The 15,025-nt window shown below is 36.8% G+C and overlaps 1 protein-coding gene across 5 annotated transcripts; it reads right to left on the bottom strand.

The window, feature by feature from the left end:
* Window positions 1-1,701: 1,701 nt before the first annotated feature.
* On the bottom strand, window positions 1,702-14,191 carry LOC109181485 (myosin-1-like). 5 transcript variants are annotated; one of them, XM_019331274.1, is made up of 23 exons: window positions 13,006-13,071; window positions 11,767-11,881; window positions 11,530-11,673; window positions 11,295-11,445; window positions 11,176-11,203; window positions 10,314-10,479; window positions 10,128-10,191; window positions 9,991-10,004; window positions 9,814-9,898; window positions 8,497-8,600; window positions 8,145-8,283; window positions 7,828-7,946; window positions 7,567-7,719; window positions 7,397-7,486; window positions 6,285-6,362; window positions 5,346-5,504; window positions 4,789-4,995; window positions 3,997-4,202; window positions 3,774-3,909; window positions 3,490-3,619; window positions 3,251-3,397; window positions 2,794-2,861; window positions 1,702-2,562 (listed from the first exon to the last, which is right to left on the bottom strand). In XM_019331274.1, exons 1-23 carry the CDS (start codon window positions 13,017-13,019, stop codon window positions 1,903-1,905), a joined length of 3,177 nt encoding a protein of 1,058 aa, XP_019186819.1. In that variant the 5' UTR covers window positions 13,020-13,071; the 3' UTR covers window positions 1,702-1,902. The 5 variants fall into 5 exon arrangements, with proteins under 5 accessions (XP_019186819.1, XP_019186815.1, XP_019186814.1 ...); XM_019331270.1 differs by having other exon boundaries at window positions 1,741-2,562; window positions 8,506-8,600; window positions 11,767-11,868; window positions 13,006-14,191; XM_019331269.1 differs by having other exon boundaries at window positions 1,741-2,562; window positions 11,767-11,868; window positions 13,006-14,190.
* Between the last annotated feature and the right edge of the window lie 834 nt (window positions 14,192-15,025).

The following is a 15,025-nucleotide window of genomic DNA, read 5'->3' as shown; positions in this document are numbered from 1 at the left end:
TTTGGAGTTGGTGACCTCCTCGGGCTATCCACATCTCGGTTATGATGCTGCTCTCCCCCACCTATTGGTGGACTCGCGTCCCTTCTCTTCGACGGATCGAAGTGGTGTTGGGGACGAAAGTCGGTTAGTGACTCGGCAATGGCAATTGCTTCGTCTACTGACCGAGCATTCCGTCGTTGTACCTCCTGTCTCGCCCATTGTTGCAACCCGTCGACAAAGTAGAATAATAAATCTTCCTCGGACAAGTTGGAAATTTGAAGCATAAGTGTTGTGAACTCTTGCACATAGTCTTGGATAGATCCTCGTTGCCTCAATTCCCTAAGTCGTTTACGTGCCTCATAGACCACGTTTTCCGGATAGAAATGTCGCTTGAGCTCCTTCTTGAATTCGTCCCATGTGTCTATGCGACAGGTTCCTCGTTCGATATCGGCGTGCTTGCGTCTCCACCAAAGCATAGCCGTATCAGTGAGATAAGGAGTAGCAGCCTTGATTTTCTTCACGTCATCAGTGAGGCCAATATTCTCGAAATATTGCTCCATTTTCCAAAGGAAATTCTCGACCTCCTTGGCATCCCGTACGCCTTTGAAACATGTCGGTCGTGGGACCTCAATCCTCGGACTTGATGTGGCAGTGGTCGCCTCTCCACTCGCAACGGCCCTCTTGCACAGTGCGAGATCCTCGTGTATAGACTCGATGCTTGCTTGCAGCAGCTCGAACATACTCATCATTTTCTCCTCGAATTGGTCAAGGCGATCCTCCATGGCTTGACGCTCGTCCTTGACCCTATCGAACTCCCCCATAACATGCTCCTCAAGTGCTTTGAAATTGAACTCGACCCTCTCGAGTCTATCCCCAATGATTTGCTCCAAAGCAGCAACCTCCCTCGCTTTGCTTTGGTCGCGCCTCTTCTTGCCTTGGGTAGGAACGGGCTCCCTCCCTCGTTCCTCGGTCGTGTCCGACACACGAACATCCTCCACGTTAGCCATCGCAACGAACCAGCAACCCCAATTACGAACGCGGCTCTGATACCAACTGTCACGGACTTATTTTCCCCCACTAAGTCACGTGCGGCCTTAGCTATTTTTCCCCTCTAAATAGCCAAGTCAGCCTCTCTTTCGACCCTCGAAAGTATGCTACGTAATTGGTGGGATGGCTAGGAAAACAAGTTGGCAAGAATATCGCAAAAGTACTTGAGAGCTTAATTGATTCCCTCTTTGAATTCCTCTTGGATCCCTCCCTCTTGGATTCCCTTGGATGGTTTACAAATGAGCCCCTTGTGGGGTATTTATACTACTCCACCTCCTCATGAGGAATCCTCTAGAATCCTCCAAAATTCCCTACACAAGTGGGAGGATTCCCTAATATTCTAGAGTATTCTATATATCCCTACACAACTATGAATACTCTATAATGTTCTAGAATGTTCTATAGCACTCCTACCTCTTCTAGTGCTATCTATATACCTCCAAACCATTCCACCAACTTTGGGATGCTGCGTATAAGTGCTAGAAAATTCCGGAAATGCGTAGCAAACCCCGGAACCGCGTGGTAACGCTGCCCGCGCGTTACAATTAGCTCTCTTGAGCAGCAAAAGGTCTATAGTTTAATATACAAAAAGGAAAAAACAAAAAAACAAAAACTAAGATAGCAGAACAAGAGCTCAAAGATAGGACTAAAGTGTAGCAAATGTACATTTTCATATTCTAATTGTAGTTTAAAAGTTGTATTTGCAATCATCACTAAATATATGAATCATTGTTCACAAATTATGCAAATGGCTATCAAGGATTTAAATTACACAACTAAACATTTCACTTCTATACAAAATTACTCCAGCTTGCTAGTGAGTAGTGATGCAACTCAAAATGCAAACAATACAATTTATTTACGTTTACAAATCACTCAGTTAAACCTTGAACTATTCCTCCTTCCCCACCATTTCTTTTTCATTTTATCACTAGCCCCTTCTTCACTTCCCAGTTTATGCAATATAACCTTGGTTTCCTTTAGCCTTACTCCGTAGTCCTTTTTCCAAGATTCAAACATATGTTTCAGTCTTCTAAGCTCATGATCAGGATTCAAGTTGGCCTCGGTCAGACCAGATTTAACCTCAACCAAAAACTTTGCATCGTCACCAAATACTTGACTCCTTTGTTCAAACTCTTCAGCTAATTGGCCAATAACACTTAGACCTGCACGCACAGGCCTCACTCCATTGTTCTCGAGGGCGGTCCTGTTGTTCCCTATATCCCAAGTAGACTCTTTGTCGTCACTTGCATTCACTGATGCATCTGAGTTCCGTGCAGAATCATCTAAAGCCAGGCTCTTCTTCGCAATAGATAGACTTGACTGTAATGATCTCATTTGTTTTTGCCACACTTCTTCCATAGACTTCATTTTCAACTCATATTCTGACCAACGGTTTTCATACTGCTGGAGCCGTTGGTGAAGGATGTCATTCTCCTCATCTTTTTCTCTTAGTGCAGCTTCAGCCCTTAGAACTCTGCGTTGTAATTCAGCTAGGAATGTAGACTTCACCAATACCTCTTCAGACTCGTTACCCTGTTTAGAAGCTTGTAAATATTATGTGTGCGTGTGCACATATAAAATAAAAGTGCAACAAATATTTTTATTGTACTTCTGCAAAAGAATTGGGGCTACCGTAATTCACTAAACATGAGTTCTTTTCCATTTGGTCCAATGGCAAATTACCACATAGATACTCCATATATGGGGAAATTATTCCACATTGATAAAGAACATTTAACTATTGATCTTAGAGTTCACTATTACCTGCTTGCTACCAAACTGTAGAAGCCCTATGTCTCCAGAGCATCTTCTTACCAGCCATCCACGTATAGCTGGAGAAATAAATTAGAAGAGACATATCACTAACTAGCATCTTTAAAGTAAAAGCTGATACCCAAATGACCTTAGAACTACAAAGTTCAGACAGAACAATATTCTAGCTATACAATAAAATTACTCTCTAGAGATTATTTTGAAGCATTTGAACTCTGAAGTCTGAACACTAAAGCCGAAAGCAAAAAATATTTTTCCTAATAAGCATGGTGTGACTGGGGTTCCTTAAAAAAAAAAAAAAAAAAAAAAAAAGAGAGACCCAAATAACAGCCTTCGGTTAAAAATTATCTTATTGCCATGACATTTTAGATACGGATTTTGAGCATACCAACTATCAAATGAAAATTTCTAATGACTAGAAAAATATTTGGGAAGTTTAAACAATAACCTGATTGTATCAGGATGGATGCACTACACACATTTCTGTAAGTTCTCCTATGAATCCTCTCCTTTACATGCTTCTGTATACACACAGCTGATCTGTATTTCTGTAGCAAGATTGCATAATCTCTTCTGCTTTTTTCACCATGAACAACTGTACAAGGAAAGATCTTCAAATAGAATAGACCCAGAAAGAGTAAGATGAGTAGATGACAAATTAGAAAAATTAAGTTTAGGCAGTCATACATGACTGGAGAGTAACAATTGCTCTCTTCAATTCTTTAAGGGATTTACGAGCTTGGTGACCTCTAAAGCAGCTTTGAACACTTAAGATACCATGGAGGGTGCGATTTCTAGTATCCTCAAGCACCCCAACCTGAAATGAGCGATTATGTAATGACCGGTTATGAAAAAATATATGCAATAAATATCACATATAAAAGCATGAGGCAAAAGCTTCTTTCTTATGGTATTCAGCCAGGCATGTAGTGTTCACCTTCGAGAAACATGCCTGGCTATTTTGATCTCACCTGCCCAGTTCGGAAGAACAACTTGGTATAGCCAACCTGATACATATCAGGCAGAATATTGAACTGATGAAGAATTGCAACTGAAACACTTAGTGGGTCTTGCGAGGCAACATGGTCCAGTAGCAGAAACCCATATCTGAAGCAGAACAATTATGATCAATTGCAGAGCAGATATAAAGAAAACTTTAAGGCACAGAAAAGAACATTGCTATTTGCTACTTACCTTCTAGCAAATTTTTGATGGGACATTCTTGCAGGAAATCCAGATCTGGATATTCGAACTACTTCTAAAACACCACAACATCGCAACTGCTGCAAAACAAGTCCTTGGTCGTACTTTCCAGGAGATTGAAAGTTGTTGGGTTTGATACAGCGTATGAAATGTGATGTCGTACTCTCAAGCCGTTGCATCAATTGGAATAGTTGACCCTAAAAGCAAGGAAAAAGAAATATATTTAGAACAAAAGCTAATTCTTAACCTTCTGCCCCAAGAAAAGGTTTCAGAGACATGGGAGAAGATGACAAAGCTCTTGTATAAAAGGAAAACATGAACAACGAGTTCCCCCCCTATTAACATAAATGACATCATTGTTTCTGTTAAAAAATAATTGTTAGAAATATTGAAGTGGACGGTCTGGTGTGTGGCAAAGTGCCATCACTCGCCAGTGTAATCATTCCCAGTACCCCCATTAGAAGAAATGTTGTTTTTATACCATTGGATATCGCACAACTTTTAAAGAATTAGATGGAAAGGAAGAGAAATTTACTCTAATTCTTCCATGAACATTTTGTGTTTAGGAGCTAAGTAATCACTAAGAATTATGCAATTGTTGAGCAAATCATGCACAAATCCTTCCAATACTGTAGAACAACTCAATGGAAAATTTGAGCAACAGGTAGAGTCAATTAAGGCAGGACCCCACAAAGCATATTGGCACCAGGTAGTTAATACAATTCCAAAGAGAAAAGTAGAGGAAAAACATCACTTCAAAGAATCACCCAGGTGTAATATTACCTTGAATTTTGTGGCAACGCTTAATTTCTGAGAATCAGCACCACCTGATTTATACAAGGGGCCTACAACAATCTTCTCAGTTTGAAATAACATATTGGATGCAAAAATCTGGGGAAGGTGGCACTTGCAAGAAGAGAGAAGTTGAATGGAATCCAGATGGAGTAAATCACGATTCTTCTCAAGAAAACCAGATGTATCATATGTGACCTGGGAATAAAAATAGAAGTTTCGTAAATTGAAAATGAAAAAAAAAAAAAAAAAAAAAAAGGGATAAAGAATAGTACCATCATCGCATTCTGACCATGTCACGATCGTTGCATAATTGTTTTACCCGATTATGACCATGTCAGAATGCAAAATGGTTTAACACTGCCAGATTATTTGCTACACAACTACTATCTAAATCTCAACTCTGATCATCTTTGACCCAGGACTATACCATAATATAGATAAAATTAGATAATTGAGATGAAGGGACAACAGGATCATTTTTCCCCTTGTCTTTCAAGGTCTGGGAGGTTTAAATAAAGATTAGGATTTATCACTGAGCTGCATACCTCGCCAGCATAATGGCATACTGTAAAAGCTTTGCCTCGATCGCCTTTGAAACAAGGATTAGAATTTAAGTGTTGCTTGAGTTTATTTGCAAATGTCAAGTCTGTGCCATTAGGAAAGGTTGACTCCTCATCTAAAAGAGATAACAATCCAAGTGGTTTCTGCCAATAGAGTAGAAATTTTGAAAAGATGAGCTGCATACATCATTTTACTATTTTAGACTAGGAAAAAAAAAAAAGAAGAATAAACAGCCACCATAGCAATGCCATCAAATACCCCTTTTACTTAATAATTCCCTTTGAAAACATTCCCAAACCCAATACAGTTCTTGTTTGCCTTATTCCTCATCCTTCCACAGTTGCATATGTGAAGTCCAGATGATTTTTAGAAATTGATTATTCACAATCATAAGCATATATCTAGAGTTGTTTGAACTTGGGACAGTTGCAGATGATAATTATACTAGGAATGATTTCAGTAGGTGGTTATGGTGGCCAGTTTTCTAAATGGTGGTCGATAACATTGACCTTTGTATGTTGGGTTGAAAAAAGAACCAAATTGGAAAAAGAAATTGGGACAGTTGGATGGTAACAATGAGTAAGTTGTTGATTAGAGGTTGTAGGTAACATAAGAAGATAACTGGGCAGAGTAGCTAATTTTCACTTAGAATAACCTTGCAGCAAAAATTGGTTATGATAAACAACGAATGAAAAGCTTTCACTAAGTTCCAATGCCCCTGCAATTTTATGAATATAAGTTGCATATTAACTACTACTACTACAATCTCATTCCTTTCTCCTCTCCTCTCTCTCTCTTGGGAGAAGGTGGGGTGGGGTGGGGGGCTGGAAATCACAATTTCCTTCAGTAATCATTAATTTATAGCTTTAGGTACTCTGTCTCCATGCAGAGGACATTCTTAGTTATAAAATGTAATTCCCTACCTTCTCAAAAAGATTTAGACAGTTTGTATTGTCTTCAAAATCAACTCTTTTCCAGTCAATGCCATCTTGAATGTATTCCTGGAGGAAATAATTCAAAGCTTAAAGAACAAAATCAAGAGGAGATATGGATATGCAACGAACTCGAATCCTTGGAGAACTTTCATAGGCACTTCTAATCATTGCTACAAGTCTACAACTGATTATATTGAGACAAAACACAGAGAATGCACCTCAACTTCTTGCATTCTCTAAGAATCTAAATGCCATTTATGAATAAGAATACTTCATTAATTATCATGAGTGAAAATGCATTTATATACACCAAAGTTAATGCAGAGCAAGCAGAATCCTTAAGCACTTGTAAAGCTCCAAGAGAACAGTAGGGGACCAGCCATACAAAATGGAAACCCGCAAACCCATGATATCGCCAAGGAAAAAAGTAATCCAAAATTTTCTTACAGTGAAACCATCCATTAAAAAGGGTTAACAACAGCACTGACAGAAATTCTCAACCAGCACTGAAGATTCTATTCTCAGGTTGAATGTAAGGATTAGGCAACCCTAGTTGCAGATTTAAGTCGACTCCCTCTTTCCCATTTTATATATGCCCTATTTACTACTCAGTACTCATTGGTCAAACCAATTCCTTTTCTTTGATTATTTTCTTTAACAATTTTATATAATTTGCAAATTTTGTCTTTTCTGTTTAATAGAACTTCTATTGTAGTTTTAAAATATTATTCACTAATACTAAATTATACATTATAAAAGATTGAAATATAAATTACTTAAATCAAACCTCATTATCCAAATATTACATACAAAATGGGACAGAGGGAGAATTATACTGGCCCTGCATTTACTAAGCAATTGATGCCCATGCTTCCTACTGCTGCTACTACTAATTAAAAAAATCATTTATTCTTGATCTGACCTCTATATTCCACCAAAAATGTCTCAGTAGTGTTTCCATTATATATTCTTTAAAAGTACAATGCCTATACTAGAGATTTAGGTAGATATTCTAGAAAAAGGACATGCATGCCACCAGCTGAACAGTAAAGCTTGAATAGAATCTATTAAATATAGGACATATAAGAAATTGAAGTAACCTCTTGTTCCAACTTAAACAAGTGACGATTAAAGTGTTGCTGCAACCTTTCATTGGCATAATTAATACAGAACTGCTCAAAGCTATTCCTCTGAAAGAGAGCAAAATAATACGCAATTAGAAGACAATAAAGCAAGAAACAGATAAAGAAAAGACAGCAGAAGAACAAACCTCAAAAGATTCAAAACCATAAATATCAAGAATACTAATAGACCTCCCAGTTCGTCGTTTGCCAACTGCAAGTGACTTATTTATTTGTTCAACCAACCAGTCAAATAAACAAGCGTAAACTGATTTTGCCAATGCATCTCTTGTGTCAATGGCCTGAATGATAGAAACATGACAACCAATAAATGTGTAGCATACCATTATAACATAGTGTCACCAATTACCATGTAGAACTGAATAAAATTTGAATTAATATATCCTTACCTGAATTAGAGTTAGCTTTTGAACTATATTATCATTTCCAACCCTCATCTTTCGAGTTGATAAAGCCAGCTTTAATGCCTCAACATCACAACCCAGTAAATTAGCAACAGTAGATAGCCCTGGAGCATTAGAAAAAGTTCACTTCAAGAACTGGAGTTCACAATAAACACCTTAAAGCTGTATATACTAATCGAGTGAAACACCAGAGCAACACTAACAGTCATTATTACAAAGATATTTTGCTTTTACTAAATCCCTCAAGCCATTTTTTACTTTCAAGCAGCTCAAAAATGCTTAGAAGGTCCTGAATATTTTACCTTCATCAACAACAGGTTCAACATGGTTCTCATTGTCAACAACTGTAAAAGAGATATTCCCTAGCCACAACACAGCTGCTAGCATTGAGAATACACTCTCCTGGTCCTCTTTGCTAACATGGACAACATCAAGAGCTTCCTGGAAAAAAGAAAAAAAAAAAAAAAAAAAAAAAAAGAGGAGTAAATTTAGCCTCCGATACAATATGGCTTCACATCAAAAGAAAATAAAGTAGATAATAGAGTTGAACAGCTGCAAAAGGGATATCCTTTTCAGTGATATAAGAATGAAAATACACTTAAAAAGAGTATATATATATATATATATATATATATATATATATATATATATTACCACTACAACTTGAAATTGTTCAGCATCATCAACCCCAGATATGGAGTGACAATTGCTTTGCCTCAAATACTTATAATCATTCAACCCCTTCAAGTTTAGTTTCCCTGCAAAGAAGGCACCCATATAACAGCAAAGAATTAGAAACTTCATTTTTAACAGCAGCATAATGCCAAAGCCAAATGCTCTAAATCATAATACATGTGATGCAACACTATGCACTTATGAACTAAATTTTTATTTTATGGTATTTCATCCAGAACCTTATACAAATATCTTCAAGTTCCAACATGTTTTACATTTGTTAATTCTCCATCCTCACCTCATGCTCATATTTATTTTACAAGGGATAAATAATAAGAAAAGAGCAGGTAACAGAAAACAAATGGAGATAGATTTGTACATATCCAGAAGGAAAAACACAAAGCATTTCCTTCCTGCCAATCCTTTACGTTTGGTAGTTAATGTTTAGGAAAGAATCTGTTTAAGTTTAAATGTTTTCCCAAAACATTTAAGGCAGATTTGAAGCTTATTCTAATAATACAAGATTACAAAAGTGCCTGAACTACCAAAAGCAAGTTACCAGGTATACAACATGATTGCCAGACTTATACAATGTTCATTGAAATAACAATTGATGGGGCAATGTGTACTGTCCCAACCCAGTCCAGGAGGACGGTGCCAACCGTAGTGTCCTGGAGGCCCAAATTTTGAATAGGCACTCGGTTGTTGAGTGACAAAGTAGGGTGACTGAGCATTTCTTTTCTGTCAGTTAAGGCCCATGGTTGATGGAAGCAGTTCCCATAAGTTATGATGGGCAAGGGCCACAAGGCACAGAAGTTACAGTCAAGATAATGATTGGACTTAACTTCCCACTAGTCCCAAGGTCATGGATGATTGAATTAGTAGTTACAAGTCAAGGGTCTTCAAACCAGTCCCAAGGTCATGGGAGGTTGAATTAGCAGTTACAAGTGAAGGGTCCTCAAACGAGTCCCAAGGTCATGGGCAGTTGAATTGGCAGTTACAAGTGAAGGGTCAAACCTTTAAATAGGATAAAGCATGTTGTTATGGGGATACTTTTGGCAAAAGTTGTACTCAAACCAGCTACAAGACATTGTACATTTGTACTGACTTATTGAACTAATGAACTGTGAAGGAAATTGACGATTGGTCATTGTGCCTTTGGGACTTTACCCAAATTTGATCACATCTCATAACACAAACCTACACACCTTTTGCAGCTGGCTTGTGGGGGGCTTGTGTTGGGCCAAATCTAATAAAAATAAAAATAAAATAAACAGTAGCATTATAGATTTATACCTCTGAGCAGAGGTGGTGCTCCTGCACAAAGTTGATAAAAGATATGATATGACCTTTCTCCCTCCGCACACTGTACAACCCTTGACTGCAAGTAATAACTTATGAGTAAGCTATTTCACTTATTTGTGTAAGAAACAAATGAATATACCAATTACGACAAATGGGAGAAATAAATACCTTTTCAAGTAGAACTGCAAATTAAGGAGTCACATTTGCAGACCAGAAAAAGAAGAATCAGATATGTTAGTCACCAGTGGCCTCATAAGAGTAAATAGCAAATCCAACTTAAGAAACTTTACAGTATGTGATCTTACAAGTTTGAATATTTGCCCCTGATATCTTTCCTGTCTGACTAAAGTGAATCTCAATCAGTTTTCCCTGTCAATGAATTTTTGTACCTTGTCAAAATCTAGCAAAGGGAACTTCCGAGCTTTAATTGATTACATTAAGTATTTCATTAGGCTTTTTATAACATGTAAGAACAATGAAAATTAACTTACAAATCGACTTGAGTTATCATTCCTTAATGTTTTTGCATTACCAAAGGCTTCCAAGATGGGATTTGTTTTCAGAATCTCATACTCAATTCCACTGCCACCTCCGAGTGCAGCCAAGTATTGCATTGCTATCTTTGCTGTCTCTGTTTTGCCTGCTCCACTTTCCCCACTGAGACAATCAGACAAAGTGAATAGATTTTTTTAAAAAAAATAAAAAATAAAACAACAAACTTTATCATAAACAACAAAGCATGATTTTGTGAATTTGTGCAATAGATATCTAGTGAAACTCCTCCCCACTCCCACGACTTAAAAAATTAAGATTAAAATTATGCTGCTGTAGGGCATCTGCTTGGCTTTGGTGATCTGCTGACTACAGAAAAAGAAAAAGAGTTAATACCCAACCCAATTTAGTTCTCGACTATAGTGATTTTTCTTGACTTAGTCCTAAACATCTTTTTGTGCTTAATTGGGTCCTCGGCTTCGATGGCTTTCCCTAACTGAGTCCTCTTCAACTGTAGTTTGGTAATTTCCCCACTATTAATACCCAATTTAGTCTTCGACTATAGTGATTTTACCCAATTTCCATTATTTGTTCTTTTCTTTTATGTTTGACTGTTTTCATGCCCGTGACGGGAGAACATAACTTGTCACTCACTAAAAAACTAGTAATTTACACCAAAACATCAATCTAAATAAGTTGAATGCCCATATGGGAATGAGCTCAATCAGGTAACGCTGTGAATTGACTAATAGAGAACAAAAGAACACTAATACGAGCAATAGAGGCATTAAAGCTAGAGAGATATGAACAAACTAACCTGACATTTACAAGAAAATAACAAAATGATATCAACTTGCTAACCTTATAATGATAGACTGATTTACTTCATCTGCATCAAAAGAAAATGTCAGAATTCTGAAGAATTTATTTCCAAACTAGACATTATAATATTTTATTCTCAGAGAAGATTGTCAAAGTACCTCGCACCATTTCCCTCATTGCTGTATCTGTTATAGCATATACATGTGGACCCTCAATGGATTTACGCCTATATGCTTCGATGTGATCATTTTCATATAATGGAACTTTCTTAAATGGATTAATGGCTACAAGAACTGGTCCAGCTTTTGTCTGGAAAAGACATGATGTTATTAGCGAAATACAGTACTCAATAAGCAGGACTAACATATACACCCTTTGAAAATATTAGCTTACATATATCATATCTTGACTGTAGCGATACTGAAGATTGTTCAAAACTGATGGCTCATTTAGATAACTTAGTTGCATAAGATCATCAACCCCATCAAGGATATCAGGATTAGCTGGTAGCAGATTTTCAGATTTCACTTTCAACACCTGCAATCAAGCCACCAAAAAGAAAAAATAATGACAATAATTATAAACTTGACTACTATAGACCAAACACAAAACCTAACTAGTTAAACTCACTTTTCCCTCAGGAAATGATATCACTGACTCAGTTCCAGAGGTGGAAATGATCGTCGCAAGCTCCCATTTCCCATTGGGAAGTTGAAACCAAGAATGTGACTTCTGAAAAGGGAAACTTTAATAAATAGGTGACACAATCAATAAAAATATGACAGGTTCTACTGACTAAAAACCAATATGCAGAAATAATGTCAAAGAATTTGAGCACGTAAATCCTCTGCTTCTTCACATAAACAACAATTAAATTAAATATATTAAAAAGAGGAACTTCTATTTTGAAAAAGAGAATTGATAGGGAGAATATTTTGTGATAGTGGGGGGAAAGGAAAGAAAGAAGTACCGTTAACATGAATAATAATTTTTTAAAAATGGAATCCCTGGTGTTAATAAGACTTACAAACACCATTGTAGACAATTGCCAAGGGATAAAAGCAAATATGTTTCAGGGGATAAAAGGCTCTCAATGTTTTTTCAGCTCAACAGAGTTGAAGAAATGATATGCCACTTTCTTACAATACCAAAAAAGACTCTAAGAATGAAATTATCTAAGTCAACGTTTTTTGTATGGACTCTGTTTGGCGATGACATTTTAAGAGCTTATCGCTTATTTTAAACTATAATTGAACTTTTAATTGTGTTTGGTAAATAATAGTTTAAAAAATAAAAAAGCTCTTAATTTCAGACACTATCCCACATAGCATTTGGAGAAAAACAACTCCCAACTTTCAATTTATTTTTGTTTTTTATGCTCGTTATTTTGTGTTTTTAATATAAAGATGTCATTTGGAGTCTTTTTACATATATCAACTTAATCAACAACTAATTTTAGAAAACATTTCTAATCTCATCACTTATCTTAACAGTGTTCAGCTTCTAACAACTAGCTAGGTGCGCCAAATAGAGCGATATCGCAATCACAGCCAAGTAAAGGCACATTGATTGATGTGCTCTCGTACTGAAGCAACACAGGTTTGCAAATATACAAACTGATAAACAAGAGACTGCCTGCTTTGTAGAAGCATTCTTCAACAACCATAAGAGCCAAGTAAAGGCAGATTGATTAATGTGCTCTCGTACTGAAGCAACACAAGTTTGCAAATATACAAATAGAGAGAATGAACAAGAACGATTCTACAACTTCGGAAAATCAAATAATCAAGTCACATACAGTCTGAAACAAAATATCAGTGAATGGAACATAATGAAAAGTGGAAGCAAAAGGTAATATTAAAGGGATACCTTTTTGGTGGCATATGAGCTGGTGTCACTCCACTTTGATTCAACAGCAGTGGGGGCAAATGAAAGTAAATGAGAGGTAGCAATATTCGGATCATCTAAAACTGCAAAAGGCCTTTCATCCATAGGAAAGCTCAAACTTCTATAAGGGGATTCATCATTATCCCTATTAACATTGCCATTAACCTTACTCAAAAATTCCCCATTCTCTGGTATACTATTTGATGTCATTCTATAACCAGTATCATTTCCCACATCAAGTTGCTCTGAAGAATCAGACTTCACAAATTCAAAATCCACAGGTAAAGATTTGATTGAATGAAGACCTTTACCTCTCTGTGCCATTCTACTAACCACTTCTCCTTTGAAGAAATTATTTTTAAAAAAAGAGATCAAGATGATCCAGGTTCTAATAATTGGATAAAACTAACCTTTTCTGCTTTATTTTCCTTCAGAAAAAGCAAATCAAACTTTCTCAAAGTTCCCACTAGGCCTATCTCTGCCTAACTTAATGGGGGAACCTAATATACAAGTATATAGCATGCTATACACACACCACCAACAACAGCAAACACCAAATGGTGGCTCCTCACTAGTCAATCATGTCATATTGTCATTCCCCACACCAACATCGACTCTAAACTATAAACTATAATGGTGAATTAACAAAGTATAATATTCAAAACACAGAAAATCTCAAATTCCAATGAAACTAAATAATAAGTCACCAGATATGAATAGTCATTCAATATTTCAATCAGATGAGAATCTCCGGATCAGAATCCGAAGGTTTCAACTTGGATCTCTCCAAAAACAGTAAACAGACTTAACAACAACTGATCAGACAACAAAAAAATCGAACACTCCCGAGCTTGAATCCGCTTCAATAATGCTTCGCCAGCAGTAATAACTCCTTATAAATACTAAGAATTCAAACCTGACATCTGAAACAGCGTGCTAGAACATTGATCTCGTAGAAAACACGAAGAAATTATCAAATGAAGTCGAAGGGCGGCACTCAATTCTCCAATCAGAACTCCGATCAAAAAGTACCTGAGAACAACCGGCAAGACTTTGAGAAGTGACGGACCTAGAGAAACAGCAGGCTCAGAGAGAGCGTCCGGCAGAATCACAAAGCGTGTAGAGAAGGCGAGCACCTTTTTCCGATATTTGCTTCTCTTCACTCTGTAAGTAGTAAGTAACAGAATCTTAGAATTTCGGCCTCCCTCCCCCAGTCCCCCAGTCCCCCTCCCCTAGACGGGCTTTAGAATTTCGGCCTATTTCTGGAAGCATGCTGAAATGGGACTCGATTTTTGGGTTACGGTTTTTGGGCCGGTTCTCACGTATGCGGCAAATTATTACGTGAATCATGATCCATACAGTGTTATGTGGATCGCAATAAAAAAGTACATTTTTAATATATTAAATGTACATTATTTTTGTACTGTATGTAATATGTATATTATACAATATAATATACACTCAGTACAAAAATAATGTACATCTCTTAAATACAATGTATATTATTTTTGTACTGAATGTACATTCTTTTTGTACTAAATATACATTATTTTACAGTATACAAAATATAGTTCACACAACTTATGTGGACCATGGTCCACACACTAATGATTACATGTATGAGGAGTACTGGTTATTGACTTTTTAAAAGAAGAGTTAATACACATTTTAGTCCTCCGACTATTACGTAATACTTGATTTAGTCCCAGACTATTAAAAGTACCCAATTTAGTCCTCTAACTTTTAAAACGGTACACAAATTGGTCTTCCGTTACAATTTCCATCTATACGCCGTTATTTTGAGGGGCAAAACCGTCCTTATGATATTATTCATACACTGATACGCATATATACGACAATTTTGGATGGTGCCCAGATGAGAAGAACTTATGTTATTGGCAGTAGAAGGTGGGGTTCCTTCTCTTCTTCAGCTTCTGGGTATAGCAAGGGACTGTCCCTTCTTCTCGTGGGTCAGAAGAACGAAGAGAAGCTCATGAGAGTT

The sequence above is a fragment of the Ipomoea nil genome, unplaced genomic scaffold (genome assembly GCF_001879475.1).
Source record: "Ipomoea nil cultivar Tokyo-kokei standard unplaced genomic scaffold, Asagao_1.1 scaffold1043, whole genome shotgun sequence".
NCBI lineage: Eukaryota > Viridiplantae > Streptophyta > Magnoliopsida > Solanales > Convolvulaceae > Ipomoea > Ipomoea nil.
The sequence above is the reverse complement of the archived record's forward strand: the minus strand, read 5'-3'. Positions and strand labels throughout refer to the sequence as shown.